Source organism: Xiphophorus hellerii, chromosome 20 (assembly GCF_003331165.1).
Source record: "Xiphophorus hellerii strain 12219 chromosome 20, Xiphophorus_hellerii-4.1, whole genome shotgun sequence".
Classification (NCBI taxonomy): Eukaryota; Metazoa; Chordata; class Actinopteri; order Cyprinodontiformes; family Poeciliidae; genus Xiphophorus; species Xiphophorus hellerii.
The window spans coordinates 27093781-27114052 of NC_045691.1; the positions used below are offsets into that span (position 1 = coordinate 27093781).

General features: G+C 39.6%; 1 protein-coding gene and 2 non-coding genes across 3 annotated transcripts; 1 reads left to right on the forward strand and 2 right to left on the reverse strand.

Annotated features, from left to right (window-relative positions):
* Positions 1-155: 155 nt before the first annotated feature.
* eogt (EGF domain-specific O-linked N-acetylglucosamine (GlcNAc) transferase) lies at positions 156-19020 on the forward strand. The gene is made up of 16 exons (XM_032548777.1): positions 156-252; positions 1742-1996; positions 2910-3010; positions 3167-3275; positions 3525-3619; positions 3694-3798; positions 8114-8220; positions 8477-8580; positions 9156-9248; positions 10045-10116; positions 11155-11241; positions 13521-13589; positions 13829-13890; positions 15152-15271; positions 15648-15750; positions 17127-19020. Exons 2-16 carry the CDS (start codon positions 1793-1795, stop codon positions 17271-17273), a joined length of 1578 nt encoding a protein of 525 aa, XP_032404668.1. The 5' UTR covers positions 156-252; positions 1742-1792; the 3' UTR covers positions 17274-19020.
* trnae-cuc (transfer RNA glutamic acid (anticodon CUC)) lies at positions 6799-6870 on the reverse strand. The gene has a single exon. It is a non-coding gene; the product is annotated as a tRNA-Glu (tRNA).
* On the reverse strand, positions 7376-7448 carry trnar-acg (transfer RNA arginine (anticodon ACG)). The gene has a single exon. It is a non-coding gene; the product is annotated as a tRNA-Arg (tRNA).
* Positions 19021-20272: the final 1252 nt, after the last annotated feature.

A 20272-nucleotide genomic window follows, 5' to 3' on the forward strand; every position in this document is an offset into this window, starting at 1 on the left:
TCACTGTTTAAGACATTTTAAATTATGCTTAAAATGTCTTAATAGAACAAAAGCAATTTGTCTGTATCCATGCTGATGCTTCGCTTGTTATTTAGCCGTTTCCTGTTAAAAGGACTTCCAAACGTAAAAGTGTGGCGCCATCTGGTGGCCACTTGGTCGCAGTACACCCTGCTAACGTGGAAGGTTTCCGGTGTTATGGCGACCACCGGCATCATCGCTGCTTCAGTCAGAGACAGCAGGCTGTGTATTTAGGTAAAGCGGTTCCTAACCAACGCGTTAATAGATTTATTTAGATAACCAATGGTGGTTATTACTTGTGGTTGTAGTTGTGACTGTGTCATAGAAATATATCTTATCTTTTCTGTCTTCTTTGCGTTGCATTCACGGCACGGCAAAACTTCACATTAACGGGGTCTTCTCGCTTTGTTGTGAACCAGAGCTAGATGTTAGCTATTTCGACATTTTTATTTGAGCTTGTTAAACATATCTGCTGCTTCCCGACGAAAAAAAAATCACTTAAGTTATGCCTTATTGTCACTACATCTCTGTGTTGTGACTATTTATTGACATTTACAATGTTTAACTGAATGCTCTATGCGGTTCGCAAAGTTTTAAGTTAATTTTAGTCAGTATTACCAGTCAAAGTAAAGCTAGCTACAAGTAACATGAAAGGTAGGCGTCAAATAAAGTCGTGTTTCTCTCTGCCATTCACTGCAGAAGAAAATTAACAGTAAGACGAAACATTTTTCACTTCTGGAAGATGGGCGCAGTGCCTGGCAATAAATAGACTAATTTCGTCGTGTTATGGACGGATACTTCAATGTGTTTTATTTTAGTGTCATAAAACATATGCAAAACCGCTAGAAAGAAGCAGGTGAGAACTGAACAGAAAATTTGGCGTGGTTTTCAAATGTGCCTCCAGCGCCCTGACGCAGAAGTTTGCCTTTTGCTCCAATTGCAGCATCAAATCCTTTGGGGTTATGTCTTTACCAGTTTACTACAATTACATAGTCAAAATTCACGTTTATTTTGTTTGCAAAATCGGCACAGCCTTATTAGTAAATAAGAAGCATGTAATCTTGGTGTGTAAAGGTGGCACTATTAAAAAAAAGAGGTAATATTTTACAATACTGGAGTAAATGTACTCGATTATCTTTCACTACTGGCTTCCTTAGTGTTACTGAACCATGTAAGCTTTTTCCACCCATTGTTTTAAAATATGCAGCATAAACAGTTTCTTACTTTCCCCTTCCTTCAGATATGAAACAGATTCATAGCTATTGTGGGGAAATACAATGAGCTTGGCTGTTTTATCAAAGGTTGCACTATAATTTCTAAGTCATCAGTCATTGACTTTTTAAGGGAAACACTTCATTGGCTCAAGGCTGTAAAAGCACCAGCAAAGTCTGGACTTTTAACCAACTAGATTGGATTGTAAAAAAATGACTTTTGTGTCACTATGGCTTCTGACTTTCCCCCTTCTGCATATTGTTGCGCGCTTCAGCACCAGGAATCGTAGCTCCTTTCCACTTTTAAGTCTTTGTTATGGTTGCTCAGACAAGAGTCGGAAAAAGGTCAGTGTTATTTCCTGCAACAACAGGACTTGTCCTTGCGCGGAGATCAGATCCGCCTGGAGCCACGTTCCCACACGCTTGCCTGTTCCCACATGCTCCCGTTCTGTGATGTGTTACTCTCCCTAACCGAGATCACAAGTCTGAGTGTGTCTTTCCTATTCTCTCAGAGCGCTGTGAAGACAGGCAGCTGTTTCATATGTCTGCCTGTCCTTCTGACTATGCTGCTCTTGGTAGCGCTGGGCATAGTTTTCCCCCCCGCTGCGGTCAGCGTTGTGACGGCTGAGGTCACCGACCACAACCTGGCTTCACCCCTGCTGAACTACAGCAGGATCTCCTTGCCGCCGGAGCACATACTCTATTTTCTCAGCAACAATAAGAAGGTCGCCAAGTTATGCCGCCAGGACCCACTCTGCCCTTTTAAAGTAAGATATGGTCTTCTATTTTTCAGGCTCTGGCACATCAAGAAGTTTTTTTATTTGTGTTATATGGTATTCTAAGTTTTGCCACTTTAATGTCGGTGCTCGCGGTTTTCTCAGCAACAGTTTTAAATGATGTAATTTACTAATCTACTGCAATGTCCTTGCCAAGGAATGTTTCAATGAACTTTGTGATTTTTTATTTACTTGTCTTTTGCAAAAACGATACAATGCTGCGAGAAAATATGTTCTTCATTAACACATTTCTTCTATTTTTGGCTTGTTTGTCTCACCTAGATGTTTCAGGTTATCAGTCAGGCTTTAATTAATTTAAGTTATATCAGGAGGAAAACTCCTGATATAACTTGCACCATATTTTTTTTAGCTATCTACTTATACAAATTTTATGTTCAGTTAAGTTTACCCACAATTTTATTTGCTGTCAAAATATATATTTTGGCGATTTATTTTACAGAACACAAGAATTTATTTTGTATGATGAATAAATGACATTTTTCCACAGTGTTTCAAATATAACATTTTTCCAGATTTTAAATTGAGTAACGCTGTGCATTTATCCCATTTTTTGTGTATTGTTACAATTAATATGCACTTTGTATATATTATTTATCATCATGGTTAGTTTTATGTTTGCTGCTCGGGGTAACTCGTTTCCTATTCTATTCTATTATGTTTGCACTTTGGGACTGTTTCCTTGGTCTATCATATAGATTAGCTAATTACCAACCTTCATGTTTTCGCCTCATATTTTTCTTGTTACTACATGTTCTGTAGTTTAAAATGAACTCACAGGATGATCTGCTGTATTTCACCAGCAAACTTCCTGTAACGTCTTTTCACTGGAGTGATGTGTAGATATAGCCTCTGTAGAGTAAACGCTTTGTTTCCTTTGTAACAGGATGCTTCGCAGAATCCGTCGCTCTGTTGGGGCTACGAGAAAAACTGCGATGCAGAGAAACGCTTCAGCTATCCTGTCTGCACCAAGGCTAACTCCGGATGGTAACTGTTCCCAAGACCTCATTCACTGCACCATTCACACATTTGGCCAAATCGCATTTGATTCCTCAATACAATTGTTATTTTAAGCGCAACATGTTCCTCACGCACATCGCTGGCTGCGCTTCCCCTGATCTGCCTAAATCTTGAATGTGTCAGGGCCCGTTCGCTGGACGCAGCCCAGGAGCTTTTCTGGAAGCAGGCTGATTTTGGTTACGTCAAGGAGCGACTCTCTGAACTCAAAACACTCTGCAAGGCCGGCGAGCCGGTACGTCCGCTCATTTCCTTAGTTCTCACGAGCTTTCTGAGTCAACAGGAAAAAAACAGCGAGTCCAAAAAAAACAGACTCACTGTTCAACAAAAATATAAAGACAATCGGCCAGGAGTATTTTTTTGCTGTCGCTAAATAAGTCAGATGGAACGGGTTACCTTGAGAGACGATCCTCCCAAACTCTGAAAGATGCTTCGTGAAAGTCAATTAAACGTGATTTATTTTCATCGTGCTTTATTTCCCCAGGGAGACTCATCATTAAAATGCAGCAGCTACGCAAGATTCTGCAGGGCAACAAATCTTTACCTGGACTTGCGAAATCCACGCAGAAGTCACGAGAGGTCGGTGGCGTTTAGAAGCCGCTTCCCTTCCCCTAATAAAAGTGACCCGAATCTTGACCGGCTTCACTGTCCAGGTATGACGAGGACTTTATCCGTACGGGGGAGATTGGCGGACGCTGCAAACTGAACAAGCAAGCGCTGGCAGCTGAAGGAGATCACAAGAGTCCTCTGCAGTCCTGGTGAGCGCCAGTCCGTTCACACACGCAAAGCAAACACTTTCTGTCGCGCTTTGGTCTGTAGAAATGAGCTTGCAGTGATTTTTTTTAAAGTGATAAATGTGCAGATCCCGAATAAGTCTTGGAATTAAAACTTTTAGACATTATTCTTTAATTAAAGAAAAATGTGCACTTAGCAAATTAATATAGAAGGAATCATAATGGAAAATACAACAATTTCTTTAACAGCACAGAGATAACATACCCGCTTTTTTCAGTCAAGCATACGTCCATCACAAATAAATGGTCTTTACGAGAACGGAGTCGATTTCACTACGTCTTAAAAAGTTAGAATCATATTTTATTGGTGCAAAACTTCAAAGTTTTATACAAATGAAAACCTGAAAAATGCAATTTACCTTTTTATTAATTTCCTTTTACTTTGGTGCCCTTAATAAAATCGATGGCTTTCATTAAACACCTAATTATTCAACGGAGACCACCGGTGTGTAAAATAATCCCAGTTTAAATCCAGATGTTCCATAAATACATGATGGAACAGTTTGACACTACTGCAGACATACCAAGACGGGCCGACCAGTGAGGGCTTTAATCAGAGAAGCGGCTAAGAGGCTCACGCCGAGATCAACGGCTCAGGTAGCAATTGGACCAATAGGAGGTCAGTCGGGCACTACACAAATCGTGTCTTCATCCGGTCTGACCAAGCTTGGTCAGATCAAAAGGTTCTGTCTGTAGACATGCAGAGCTGCTAGAGACGTACAAAAACATCTGCAGCAAAAGGGGGCTGAATACAGATTAAACCCCCATGTATTGAATTTTTCATTCACATTACAACAATGTATTTCTTTTTCCTTCCAGCTTCTAATTATGTTGCTAGTTCACATAAAAACCCAATAAAAAACACTGACGTTTGTGGTTGTCATGTGAGAAAATGTGAAGAAAATCAAGTGATATTAATACTTTTTTCAGCAGACAGGGTGTCGAGGGAAAAAATGGATGTTGAGTCACAACTGCAAAGTGCACAAAGACCTTTTAGTGCAATCTCTGTGCAACCTATAAGATCGATTTTTGACAACTGCTTGCCTCTTTTGATGCCAAATGAGGTCCTGAGGGCTCAACACAGTTCCTCTGTCAGCATGCTCAGACTGCAGGGACATTATGCAAATGATCATCATTTCACTATTTTATAATCAATTGCACTTCAATGCATTTCAGTGCATCACAGAAATGTTCCTTTTTCATTGTTGTGTGTCAGGTGTCTTCTTTTAACCCAGTGCTTCTCAAATCCAGTCCTCAGGCCCTCCTGCTCTGCATGTTTTAGATGTGCCTCTATTCCAGAACAGCCGATTCAAATGATTGCATGACCATCAAGTACTGCAGAAGCCTGTTGATCACCAAAATACTCAATCCAGGTGTGTGGCAGTAGGGAAACACCTAAAACATGCAAGGCAGGGGGGCGTGAGGACCGGAATTGAGAAACACTGTTTTAACCTCACATTTGCATCGTCCGCATCATAACATACTGACTTGATACGTTTTCTTCCGAGTTATGATTCTTTCTCTTCTCCTTTAAACTACTGCCATACCTTATTCACCAGTGTACACAAAGCTTCCCTTGCAGTTCATGTCGATTCCATGTTCGTGGCGTCCGTTCACAACATCAACATTTATTAGTTATTTTCCCACAAAAGACTGATGACTGAAAGCCATCCAGAATTTCAGACTCCGTGCTTTTAGATGCCCGTTTTTACGTCCTACGTCTTGTGATTTTCCACGTACAGCTCTTTGCGACTTTGTCCGCGAAAACCGCTTTGTAAATAAATTACATTAATTAATTCGGTTAGACAAACACAATCCAGATGGTTGCAGTAATGTTGACTTGCACCCAGCTGTCCACTGAGGGAAATGGAGAATCCCCCCGAACTAGAATAGATAGATGTCAAAATTTACGACCTGCAGGCTTCAAGGTTGAGCATTTGGTCCAACAGATGTGGAACCATGACTAGTCTGGTTCTGTGGTTTAACAGTGTGCATGTAGGAAGTTCATGTACATTTTAACCCTCCTGTTTTGTTAGTTTCTGAGGTACAGCAATAATGTTTGTGGGTCAATTTGACCCGGGGAGTGTTTAATCATGCAATAGTGTCAGAAACCAAAGAATTCCTCCAAAACATTTTTGTATCTGATCATTAACTCCAATACTAACCATTTCAATCAATATTTGTGCAATGACGTTTTTTTTAATTTCTCACAAATAAAGGATCAATGACAATAGCCTACTCATTTACTCATTTGGACATAAAAAGTGGAATTTGATCTTTGGTAAACAATATTATATTACACTTTATTTGATTTTTTTTCAATGGGTGATCTTTATAATTGAATTTGAGACACACATACTGTTCTGGATCAAATTGACCCGCTGATTACAATCAAGATAAATGAGTCATGCAGAGAGTATTTATGTTTTTCTCCACTTCTGCTGAGTGTACACTCAGTGTGGATGGAGTTTGTCCACGGGAACAGAAAAGATTCCCGTCAAAAGTTGTGTGAACACCTGCTTTCTCGCAGTTTCCTAGTGAAGTAAAGAGAGTAGTGAGAAAGTGGGCTTGTGGGGGTGCACGTGTATGTGTGTGGTGTGTTGTGTTTGTGTGTGTGTGGTGAAATATGGTTCACAGCTGCAAGGAAACATATAGAAATGGACATTTTTAAATCTTTTTTGCACTTCAACTTGACTGCCGGGTCAAATTGACCTGAACAGTATCTATGTAAAAAGTAGACCTAGGGGTTGGTACAGATGTGTAAAATGAATAAATTTTCAGTTTATTTGTAGAGTGCACCTATTAAGACAAATAGAAAAAGTTTCATGCAAAAAAAAAATACTTCCAACTATTTTCAACAGTTTCGCTATGTTGATCTATTGTAATGATCGCTGTGGCCTAAGGAAAGTCTCGTAATGTAACTCCTTTTTTAATGTTGTAACACACCCACACAAAAAATAACTGTTCCCTGACCGGGAATCGAACCCGGGCCGCGGCGGTGAGAGCGCCGAATCCTAACCACTAGACCACCAGGGACCTGAGAGGTTTTGTGTGGTGACCCCTCACATGCTCAGTGCTACTCTAAGGCTTTCATTGATTTTTATTGGTAAAGTGCCCTGAGACATTTGTGGTTGAAACTATGTATAAATAAACTGAATTGAAGTAAACATAGTGGGAATTCTCAGTGTAATAGAGGCAGTTCTGGATTAAAATAGTTTAGACAGAACTTACGACTACAGTCACTACATCCATTATCATGAATTATGAAATAAATTTTCAGAATTTCCACAGCATGTAGTTTTCAAATTGTATTTTCTTTTTCATTTAAAGCTGAAAGGAAAATTCTGTAAAAACAGTCTCTAAAAAGTGTAAGTAAAATGAAGGGGAGCAATCCTCTTTCCCAACATTGACTCTGAATAGACACACAGTTTCACATATCCTATTTATTAGTGTATCCGTAATAAAACTCTTTATTCATTTATGATGTAAGAAACAGGAAGCCAGTAGGAAATCTACACACAAATTAAATGAAGAAAAGAGACGAGCCAGCCAGGAGTCGAACCTAGAATCTTCTGATCCGTAGTCAGACGCGTTATCCATTGCGCCACTGGCCCTCATGGTAAAGTGCTGCCTCCACAGAGAATTTAAAGGCCGCGTGGCCGAGCACGTGATTCTCACAAGAGGGGGAGGGGATTTCAGGCGGACTGACTCACAGCTCACATAACAAAGGACCTGTGGTTTCCTGAAACCCTTAACACGTGTTAGTTTCTATAAGACTGACTTTAGCTCGTGAAATGCCATGTAAAAGTCATTTTATTCTATCTTTTTTGCTTCCAGCCTGCAAGTCTGTCCTCATATTTTAGATGGTATAGATATGATCACTATGAAATTATTTTTCAAGGCGTTAAATTAGGAAGTAAAATTTCTTTTATGTCATATCCGATATATATAGCGTTTTTAAAACAACTGGAGTTAACATATTATTATGCTATAAAATGGTACTATGTGTCTGGAAAATACATATACATGATTCTTCCCCTTTAAATTAAACCATTTCATTGTAGCTCTGGCTCTGGATGGCAAGCCTCTGCTCAGTCTCAAGTTTTTTTGCGGCAGGTTTTCTTTTCTGTTTAACTTCCGTTTAGCTTTACATCATATGTGGCCAATATTCCCACAGTGTAATTCTTTTACATATTTGCCTTTTTTCCTTTTCACAAATACAATATGATACCTTTTTGAAAGAGCAGAATGATGATCAAAGTTCATCGTATTTTTGTAGGTACGCTGAACTACAGACCTACTCTGAACTGAACTTCCGTCCCGTGGAAGATGGCCACTGTGACATCATTATAGAAAAACCAACAGTTTTCATGAAACTTGACGCAGGTGAGTCACTAACTGATTCACGTTCAGCTCTAGTTATTTAAACAAGCCAAGTAAAGATGTTTCAGACGTCCGTTTACATTGTGTTGGCAATAATTTGAACTAAATTGACATGCTTGTTGCCTTCCTTTTTGGAGAGTTCAGAGCATTGTTTATTCGTCGTTTTCTTGCCCAAAAGAATTTTTTTTTTTTTTTTCATCTTGTCAGTCATAATAAAAACCCTAATAGTGTTTTTTTGTTGTTGTTGTCGTCCTAACAGGGGTGAACATGTACCACCATTTCTGTGACTTTGTGAACCTCTACATCTCTCAGCACATTAACAACTCCTTTAGCTCAGATATCAACATTGTCATGTGGGACACGGTGAGTACCAGTGGCCTCTCATTACCATTTCATGAGGAATGAAAGTTTGATGGTTTACTTTATTTTTTTTTAATGTACACCATTATTTTTAGGGTTAAAAAGTAATTAGTGACTTTAGTTGGCATAAATGAAGACAATTAAGTCCAGGAATATTTAGTTGGCCATTTGTTCTAAGAAAATCTAAATGGTTTTCATCGTCCATAGCATGTTAAAGTTAAGAAAAGTGTTTTTTCTCTGGTGAATGCCTGTCTCATTTAAGGGAAGAATAAAAAGAAAAATAACAGTTTTTAAAAATACAAGGTATACAAGAGTTATCAAAAATCTGAAAATATTTGGAAAAAGTAGGGAAGACTGAACCTGGAGAGTGAGTTAATCCCAGCTCTGTACAGGTATGTAAAAATGTGGATTATGGTAAAAATCTTTGTAATTTAAGAACTGAAAACTCACTTTGGAAAATAATTAGATTTTGACCTGTGAAATATGTTTGAATCTTGTAGCTTATAATTTTTTCCCGTTTGTTTTAATCATTTATGCTTCTGTTTCTCCTTTTGTATGTTTTTTTTTTTTTATTCCAGAGTTATTATGGTTATGGTGATCTGTTCAGGGAAACATGGCAGGCCTTCACAGACTATGACATCATCCACCTGAAGACTTATGACTCTAAAAGAGTGAGTCTAGCCTCAAGTTTTGGTGCAAAATTTGTTATTCTATTTCAAAAGAAAATATTAAATATTTACTAATTGTGACTGAAAGCTTGCTGTAATAGAGTAGAATTAAAATTTGCATTTGAATACATACAATATTCTTTGTATTCCAAAATGTAATCACGCACCATAAAGTAAATGTGTAATAACTACAGATTTTATGCAAAAACATACTCCACATTAATCTAAATACAGCAAAACTCTCCAGAATTTTGTAATTATTTTTATGATTTTTTTTTTGCAATCAAAATCACAGATTTTCTGGCGGTGCTTGATAAATATTTGCATGGAAGTTTGCAATATATTTTCCTCATTAAACCTCTTCCAAAGTCTACTTATTGAAGAAAAAGACCCGATTGGACACACAAACATTTTTATTCTTTAAATAATTTAAATAGCTCAGTTTTTGTTGCTCACCATATCAGTCATGGACCAAATTTTTTTATTTTTACTATTTACGCAGAAAATTTTTCAATAATGTCAAAGTTACGCGTTGGCGTGAAAAATGCAGATATTTGTTAATTTTGTTTGAATTTCCACGATTTCAGAATCACAACAAACTGGAGGGACTAAAAACTGTTTTTTCTTAGCAAATCAGTAATCTCCAAAAGTACAACTAGGAATCGGTAATTAACATTTGCATAAATAAATCACCCAAAAAGAAAGCATTAAAAAACTCAAGTTTGCATTATATGTTTTCTAATAATAGTATTAATATTTATCTGCCATGCCTTATTGATGGATTTCCATACCCGTATAGGTGTGCTTTAAAGATTCCTTCTTCTCCCTTCTTCCAAGAATGAGATACGGTCTCTTCTACAACACGCCTCTAGTAAGTTACCCTTCATGGACATGCAGCTGAAAACAGATATTGACATACACTACGAAAAGGCATTGGTTTTTCCTCTCACTCTCTCTCTCTCTCACATTCATTTTTTTAGGATCACCAGAATTTTCTTTACTTTATTCACAGAGTTGCATCCCTGACTGAACTGAGGCCTACGTTTGTTTTATTTCTATTTTTGTTTGATATTCTGAAAATTCAGGGGTTTTTTTTACTTGCAAATACATCAATAAAAATAATGATTTTTGATATTTGCTGTGATTGCAGTAGAACTTCACATTTTAAATCTAAGGCTTCCAATAATTAACATTGCTGGCCAGTTGGCGATGTTGTTTGAACAGCCTAGTGCCATTTTACCTCACATTTCCTTTAAATGTGCCTTACACAGTTTGATCTCATGCTGACTATTCTGTGCATTGGCTAGGATCCCCCCCCCACCCCACTTTTATGATGATCATCATTACTAATATTATTATTCATTGGTCTGTCTCCAGCACAAGCACGACAATATTAGGTTCAGTCAGAAACTTGCGATTTGTGTCAAATATTTATGTAATATATTCAAACCATCAGCAGGTTCCATGTGCTCGGGTTATTTAAATGATAATTCCAAGGAGATCACTATAAAGATGATAGCATATAAATATGTGTTGTCCTGCGGTTCCAGCCTTGAGGTGTGAAATATTGCTAGGTCAGCCTCAAGCTGAAGCTGATTGCCCCTGCAGCATATGTCATGTTTTTATTCATGTGTTCACATTTAGAAATACTCTGCAGGAGCATGTTCATAAAATTCTAAGACTTGTGTCAAGTGGATGGTGTCATGTGAAATTCATTTCACAGAGACAGGAATATACGTTGCCAAAAGCATTTGTGTGGTTAGATGTAAAAGAGCCTTATTTCTAAAGCAGAAGAACTTTTTTTTTTTTTTTTTTTTACAATCTGCTCGTGCGATTCAAATGATTGATTTTGAGGATATCAAAAGTGAATTTTATGCGAGTGAACAGATTTGTCTTCTGCCGATTGCAGGTCACTGATTGCCACACTGAAGGGATGTTTAGGGCGTTTTCTCAGCACGTCCTGCATCGGCTTAACATCCCGCAAAACGGACCAAAGGTAGGCGGGGGCTTTCTGTGAAAAAACGCATTTCTTTTTGAGATACGCGTAGGCCCTTTTTCATTAGAGCCTACAATTAAAACAAGCAAAATCTAAAGCAAAGCATGTAATCTCACCAGTGAGCAGGAACTCCTGTATTGGTGCCCTGGGTTAGGTTGCTCTATCATTCTTTCTATACCTTCTAATCACCTAATTCTTAATCATTTTGTGAGAGCCAGTTGTTGCAGGGAACCTAAATGGATGCTTTTTAAAATATTTGCATACCTTCATAGAGGATAAAAAAAGGTAGACAACTTACTGAAATATTTTAATCCCTCTGCCCAACTCAGTATGTGGCAAAACAATCTCTGGCTTTATGGGGTATAAAGTCTGTCCATTGAGTTTGGGATCCTTGCTACAAAAGGAGGCATCCAAATCAGATACCCGAACCACCTCAACTGACCTTTTTGGATGCGGAGGACAAGAAGCTCGACTAAGTGATTTAACTCCTTTAAATTAAGGCTTATTCTAGCTGCCTTACAGATGAAGCTCACTTGAATTCTCCAGAGTCGTAGACTTCGTCCTTTTGGTCCTGCGATCCCAGCCGCACGCTCTGAAAGCACACACTTTGTGTCGAATCCTTGGTTCAGCTTGTTCGATGTGACTGACAGATCATCATTCTGCACTTTATGGACCATAAAGTGGAATTTCTTTTCTTGTTGCAGGACGACGATCTGAAAGGGACTAATGACGAGTTCACTGACTCTAATCAGCCGTACTGCCAGGAAGGATTAGTACATATGTATCTATGGCCCTATTCGCTTCTAAAACCCAGCATGCATATTGAACAGCTCTGAGTTCCCAAGTTTTAAGAAATGATTTCATGAGGATTTCTAATGGAAAATATCTCTATCGCTTGCAGTTGAAACCTGACATGTCTTTTGTAATCATGTGGGGTCCTGGATTCTGTTGACCTTGTCATTGCTGTGATTAACACATCACTTCTGCAGTGTTAAAAGAGCAAAGGGTACACAGCTATAGTTACACAGTTGGGGCACAATCCTCTCTTCATCCTCTAATCTGTAACTCTGCAGAACTCAAAAGATCTTTATGGTGTCCAATTTAAAGCGATCATATCTTTGTGACCAGAAAATCGTGTTAACCTCCTCCGTTCTTTGTAGCAGCTCATGGGTTATTCATAGCCGTCACCGAAAATATGATAAAAGTCTGTTAAGGGAGACATCGGTCTGTTGCTGATACCAGACCAGGAACTGAAATAAATGACCTCTCTGGTCCAAACCCTTTCTGGACTTTTCTTCTTTCATCGCCAGATTAACGGTGTCAAGAAGTTACTCAAACTGTTGGTCGTCTCTTTTACGCTGTCTTCGTTCTCCTCAACCATCCTCTCTTCTTATCTCCCCTTATCGTAATTGCTGTACTCTGTTTTCACTTTCCCCTCAGTCAAAGGTGAGGTTAAGAATTTCTGAAAAAGTCCATCCATCCATAGGCTGGTGCCTGTCAGTCATTGGGCGAGAGGCCACCTCAACTGACTTCTTTGGATGCGGAGGAAAAGAAACTCAACTAAGTGATGTAACTCCCTGCTCTAACTAAGGCAGAGTCTGTCCACCTTAGAGATGAAACTCACTTGAGTCGTAGACTTCGTCCTTTTGCTCCTGTGATCCCAGCCGCACGCTGTGAAAGCTCCCACATTGTGTCGAATCCTTTGATCAGCTTGTACAATGTGACTGACAGATCATCATTCTGCTCTTGAATAAAGTGGGATTTTTTTTTTCTTGTTGCAGGACCCTGAAACAAGAACACTGAAATTAAATCAAAGTGTTCTTTCACAAAGTGGTAGATCAAAGGTGTCCACATTTTGCAACCAGATTTTTTTAAAATGTCTTTTCTTCCTTTTTTACCTTAAACAGAGTTTTGATTTTAGCTGTACATAAAATCATATTATATGTGGAAAAGTTATGAAATTATTTTTCCTGAGCTCAGAAAAACTTGGAATTTCACCACCTTTGAGATTCACATAATGTCAGTGTAGAAGGTCTACCTATTCATCATGAACAAAAGGTGGCAGTATAGACTAAAGAAACAAAAGGACTCACTGTTTTTCCCGTTAAGGAGATTGCTTTCAGCATTTAGAAAAAACTCCTAGAGCGCTTCCAGAAAACAGACCCTGCTCACTCTGTTGAAAATCAGACATGAGAACTTTGAATTAGCAGCTGTTTTCCCATCAGCCCATTTTTTCTGGCCTTAGCTGATGGGTTATTGGTTTTTGTCTCTGCTTTCAGGAGGGGCGAGTTCGTGTCACCCTGCTGGCGCGCAGCACAGAATACAGACGGATCCGAAATCAAGTGGAAGTGAGTTCACCACCACCTTCCGTCTTTCTTTCTTTTTATCTTTGTCGCTCCTATTTTTCTTCATTGTCTTTCTGCTTCTTTCTCTGCCCTTTACTTAAACAACTCTTCCACTCTGTCATTGATTTGCTGCCCACCTCCATTAAATGGCTGTTTAAAATCTTATTTGTGATAAAACAGTACAAGAAGGCTCGTGATTTATGTTGCGGCCATTTGCTCACATCCTTCTGTTGCTCTCACAGCTGGTCAATGCCCTCAAGACTGTGCCTCTGCTGGAGGTCAGTGTGGTGGACTACAAGTACAAGTGAGTTTCTGAGCGCTGCTTGGCATCGCTTTGTTTGACCATAGCTCAGGGGTCTCAAACTCCAGTCCTCAAGGGCCGCTGTCCTGCAGTTTTTAGATGTGCCACAGGTACAAAACACTGGAATGAAATGGCTTAATTACCTCCTCCTTGTGTAGATCAGTTCTCCAGAGCTTTGCTAATGACCTACTTATTCTATTCAGGCGTGGTGCAGCAGAGGCACATCTAGACGTTGCAGGACACCGGCCCTCCAGGACTGGAGTTGTACTCCTGTGCTGTAGCTGAAAGTTTCCTGCTCTAGATCAGCGGCCCTCAAACAGCGGCTCGCGGTCAACATCCAGAATCCGAAATTCAGTTTTGGTGACAGACACAACATGCCATGTTTGTCATTTGAGAGTATTTACAAACATTATTATATGGAGGGGCTGAGTTTTTCTTAAAATAAGATATACATTTAGTTTTGTTCTAGTAAGCATTTTAATGATTAAATCCCTGAGTTTTTCGAGTCACCTTAAAATTGCACTTTTCCCCCCTTTTTATGCTTTTATATTCATATTTAAAACATTTTTTAAACCCCTGCCTCATATTTGTTGTCAATTTTTGCAGACGTTTCTTGTCTAAGTATGTAAATTTGCATATTTAACGTCTTGACATTGGGGCTCTGTCTCTTTAAGAAACTCTTGATCTTTCTGAAACTCCGCCTTCATGAAGTCATTAAAAACGGCACTTCTCTATTAACCCCGAGAATGAGCTCAGCTGATGTGCAGTTCCACCAAGTGCTTGCTAATTGTTGCTGGCTAGTCTGAAGGAGCTGAGTGGGCGAGTTATAGGGGAGGGGTGCTCTGTAATGCAGAAGCTTTGAAGCTTGGAAACTGCAGCTCTGAAGTGGAGCTGCGTCTCGAAGGCGGAGCTAGGTCCACCCAGACGTTTTGCACGGCTGAATGGTCTCTGTGGGAGATGAAAAGATTCCTCAAATATGCATGGAAAGTATGTTTCTGATGAGGAAATTACATTCTAACATAATGTCAAGTTCAAAAAACTAAATTTCACATAATACCACCCTTTTAAAATGACATTTTGTTTCCATATGTTTATTGTTTTGAGTGAAAAGAAACTCATGAATATGAGAGTGTGGGTTGATCGTTTACAATAAATGAACCTTGAGCTATTTGAAAAGTGTCTTTGTGGACCCTCAAGATGGGAGTAGACGTTGTTTCTGAAGTTGAGGTGGACAGATGTGGAAATTACCCTGTGCGTCTTTCAGGGACGTTCCCTTCCTGGAGCAGCTGAGACTCACCCACAGCTCAGACATCTTCATAGGGGTGCACGGCGCCGGACTCACACACCTCCTCTTCCTCCCTGACTGGGCTGTCATCTTCGAGCTGTGAGCGACATTTCTGTTTCGTTTTTACCGTCTGTGTGAGTGAATGTCAGTCAGGCTTCCGGTTCGGCAGCGTCCTCTTAATAAAGCACCTTTCAACCGCTCGGTGTTTGACTGTGAAATAGCGCCTAATTAATCAGCCGCTCATCACACCTGGCAAGCCTTGGCAGGCAAAACGCCCATAGGCTGTGTGTGTTTTAATGTGTGTGGTAGCGTAAGTGGCCTTTTTTGTTTATGTGTGTGTGTGTGTATATTTATGCATGGCACGAGGGAGTGAAGCATGGTGGGCACACGTGCGATGAAGAATAGATGACTGAGGGAAAGAGAGAGGCGTGGCGGAGAGAACAAGAGCTGAGTGTCGGCGTCTGTCCTTTTTTAGATATAACTGTCAGGATGAGAGCTGCTATCGAGATTTGGCTCGCCTGCGGGGGATTCGATATGTGACTTGGCAGAAAATGGACAAAGTTCTCCCCCAGGACAAGGTAGGGAAACTCCGGCACGAGCTGCTGCACTTCGACTTCATTTCCCCCTACATCACACGTCGATGCGAGTTTACAGTGTCTCTTAAAAGTATGCCTCTTGGAACAACTGCAAACTTCAATCTGTTTTATTGGGATTCTGTGAAGAAGACCAACACAAAGTAGTGCATAATTGGTGAAGTTGTGAATGATGCATTGTTTTTTAAGTCATCTGAAAAAAGAGGTGTGTGTATTTGATTGAACTGCTGAGTCAAAGTTTTTTCCAACCAAATTTAGCTGTAATTAAAGCTGCGGATGTTTTTTGGTAGAAAGTGGAACTTTATGCACCTAAACACTGTGTTTGGTAGTCTCTAGCAGTTTTCTTTAGGGTTACCCCCTACTCAGCTCCATCCATCTTTCCATCAGTTTCCGCCTGAAAAAATTTCCCTATTGCATGATGCTGCCACCACCATGTTTTGGCATGGGGATGAATTGTTCAGAGTAGTAATGTGCAGTGTTAGTTTTGTCAAAAGGTTCAACTTTAGAGCCCCTATTTCTACATTATTGCCGTGTCCCCTTCGTGGCTAGTGGAAAACTGAAAACTAGACAACTGAACATTTCTTGTAACTCTTTCACTAAGACTAGATTTTGTAGGTAAGCCCAACCTTATTCATGCCAATGGCAAGTTTAGATTTAAGGTTGTATTAGTTGAACATGTAGGTTTCTAACAGGAAATAAAAAAGGCTCTCTTAAAAGATGGTAAAACTATTTTAACAGAGTATATATTTAAAGAAATGCTGTTTCAATTTATATTTCAATAAAAAAATTTGAAAATAACTTATATTCTTCTCAATAACCAGTGGAACAATCGAGCCTTTATTGTAAGTGATGAGCAGCTTTTTCTTGTTTCCACTGGTATTTTGACATTTTTTTAAAGTCAGAAAACCTCTATGCTAGGACCCTAATCCTTAGCTCCCTCTAAGATTTAAGTTGGGTTTCTGGCTGGGCCTTTGAAATAAGTTAATGTTAAAATTCAAAGATTATTTTAAAATTAAATCTTACGATGAATATGAATTCATGCCACACTTTTCAGATTTTTCCTAGTCAAAGATCTTGAGAAAGGTGACCTATTCCTCCCGACTCACAGTTATTCACTACAGTTCTTTGTGTCGGTAAAATCCCAGGAATTGAATTGAATTTTGTGGTTGTAGCATTAAAAAAGAAATGTAAAAAAATAACATAAAATCTAAGAACACGTTTGCAAATGATTATAGTTGCAATGTGAATTTACAGTTCCAGCACACGAAACTTTTTTGGCAGATTGAAAACACAGACCCGCCCTGCTGCACTCTTCTATTAAACTTTTCTTTCGCTACACGTCTTCTCTCATGCTCTTTTAGGGCCATCATCCGACACTTGGGGACCATCCTAAGTTTACCAACTACTCCTTTGATGTGGGGGAGTTTATGCGCATCGTGCTGGAGGCAGCTGATTATGTCACTCGGCATCCCAAATGGCGGCGCGGCATCCGTCACGATGAACTCTGAAGCGTCTGACGCCTGCAGCGGAGGTCTATGCTTGAATTTTAAACAGAGCGTGTTTTAAGGGCGTTGCTAAAAGTTACCTCACCGACCGGCAAAATCTCAGTCGTGCTACGTTCGCCACCTCCGGTCTGCCGCTCCGACAGATCCGGATGAAAGACAGAAGGACGACAGCAGCTCCCGTTTGAGTAGCTTTCACTAGCCTTTTTAGTGTCGGATCAGTTAAAGGCTGCGCGGAGCTGAAGCAGCTGGAGAGCGATCAGACGTCCCCCCATGTTTCTTCATTACCTCTGCAGCAGCCACTTCATTCCACGTCGTCAAAGTTGGTAAATGAGCAGCTGTTTCGGCATGCCTTCACGTGCGACATCCTGTCCGCTTCGATCAGCGTCACGTTGACGGGAGGCTCGCGAGGGCCGCTGACAATCACGGTACAGTTTTTGCGAGCGCAGCCGGCAGAAACCAGCCGAATGCCAAGGATAGTCTCGCACCTGGAGTAAAACACGTCCCCGTGGTGTTACTTTAAGTTTTCACTGCGCTACTAAGGCGTAAAAATACATCCATTGAAATCTCAGATCAATGTTGCATAACTCTATAGGTGTGTTTTTACACGCTGACCCTTGTGAAAGTGTTCAACACCCCGAAATATTTCCACATTTTGTCACATTACAGCCACTTTTCACTGTATTTGATTTGCTTTTGTACTTGATAGAACTCAAAGTAGCGTAGAGTTGTGAAGTTGAATAAACTGATTCTAAATGTTGTCTAAATTTTGTTAGAGATGAAAATCTGATGCCCCTAAATACAACCCAGTGCACCCAATTTTCCTGCAGAGGTCCACGGCTCATGTGGAAGAATTTGTTGAATGGTGCATCCCGCACTTCTGGTTCTACAAAGTATGAATTTGGGGGCCGATATACAAATGCAGACCACACTTCTCAGATTTTATTTGTAACAAAAAACCCCCAAAAAACCATAAAGGCAGTTCTTCATTTTTGTTCCACTTTATAGTAATGAGCTACTTTATGCCAGTTTGTGACATAAACTCCCAGAAACGTGAATGTGTAAATATTTAAAAGGTTTGTTTTCATTTGAAAAGAGCAACATGTGTATGTCATATTTTACTCTCGTTTGGGTCCGGTTTCATGCAGCAACTGCGTCTTACTAAGTACACGTGATTCAAATATTCTCATCGCTATGGCAACCCTAAGAGCTGAAGACAGACCAGGCAGTCGGGAGGGTATTTCTTTTTGAGCATCAGTGTTAATGTTTGAGTTTTGTAGTTAATATTGTTAAAGCAAATTCAATTATGTGTCACTAAAGTATAACACTCCAGACAGATTTGTGAGATTTTGTTTGTTTAACTTTGATTGTTACACATTTGTTTACATTTTTGTTTTAACTTTTGTCACAATCATGGTTGAAACTTTAGCCGTAGTTTAATGATGATGATGGTTGTTTTATGTTTTTAAACGCCTCTGAGTCTCCAGATAGTGACATTATGAAGAGGCTGCTATGATCTGTAATTGTTTCAAAGCCCCTAGGACGCTAATTGACATCATATATGATGATAATTAAGTTGAAGAAGGAAAAAAAAAAGAAGTACAACACATGTGCAGTCTAATGCAAGACAGAGTACTTTCATCCGTGGGCACAGTTTTGTTTTTTATTTATCAATGGTTTTCCTGAACTTGTAGACATTTTCGAATTCAAAAGCAGTGTGCTATTTTTTAAATAAATAATTCTTTTAAATATGCTGATGCGTGTGTGTGTGTGTGTGTTTTTTTGTTTGTTTTTGCGCACATTATGTGCAACATCAGAGATTTAATTAATCTCAATTTAATCAATCATCTTCTGAAGCCTGACCTTGCTGGGGAGGAACTGGAGCTTCCGTCTGTTCGGTTCCTGCTGATGCCATGCGGCTCTTCGCTGCTGATTCCTTTAGTTTAGAGAGTCGGGTTGTAAAAAGATTGAAAGCTCTTCCTTTGTTTTGATTGTCACCATAATATATATATTCGAATAACCTCAAAAATCTGCTTGATTTAGAAGTGACATGTCAACGCCACATGGGGGCAGTCTAACACCACGCATGAGGTAAGATGTAAAGCCCCGCGCTCTGGATTCGCTCCTGGCTGCTTGCTACAACCGAGGCGCCGGGGAAAAAAATAATTTGCAGATACAACTGAGCAGGTAATGTTTGTTGAGTTGCATTTGCTTACTGTATCACAACTTGTAACTTTTTTTTTGTTTTGCAGCGGACAGTGGAGCGCCTGTGGACCTTTTTTTTTCCTTCTGAATATTGACAAGACACCGAGCCCGTCTGGTTTGGACACTATTTCTGGCTCTGCTCGGGTTGCGGCCGTTGACCTGGCATAGCAGAAATACAGGTTTTTGAAGAAAAACACAAGAACCCAAGTATGTGCACGCTCAGTAAGCCTCTGAGTGGATGATGTAACGCAAAAACCAACTACGGTCATATCTACTCACAAAGGTGTGAGGGGGGCAGACGCAAAACACAGTTAGTGATGTCGCTCCAACACTTTTTCATCGGAGCAAACAGGAGTCACATTCTCTGCCTGAAGCCTCGGCTCGACGTTCTATAGATATTTACTTTTAATGATTGTTATATTTAGTCGTGTTGTAGATAAGGTCTTAAGCAGATAAGCAGTGCGTTTTCCTGCACCTCAAAACCAGTTTGGTTTTCAAAACTCGTGCCTTATTTTCCCACTGACATGGTTTCGGTAGCCCAAAAGTGACCTTAGAGTTGTTTGTTTTTGCAGTTTTCCAACATGACGGTATAACGTCTCGTTGTTAAACTCTGTGGTTGAACATTTGCTCCGGCATCTCTTAACTTTTGTAGGCGTCAGGCTGTTCTTTTCATTTCAGTGAAGTAAAGAGAATGGCTTCCTTAAAAAATGGTCTTAAAAATGAGACCTTTCATTGACACATTGCAGTGCACTTTAATGTAAATATTTTCTCACTAAAAACATGTTTAACGGCTAAAAAAA

Bases quoted from the DNA above. Each gene is read 5' to 3' on its own strand.
- eogt (XM_032548777.1), top strand. From the start codon at position 1,793: ATGCTGCTCTTGGTAGCGCTGGGCATAGTTTTCCCCCCCGCTGCGGTC. The intron at 8,221-8,476 runs GTGAGTCACTAA...TCGTCCTAACAG, and splicing joins TTTCATGAAACTTGACGCAG to GGGTGAACATGTACCACCAT. The intron at 10,117-11,154 runs GTAAGTTACCCT...TGCCGATTGCAG, and splicing joins TCTTCTACAACACGCCTCTA to GTCACTGATTGCCACACTGA.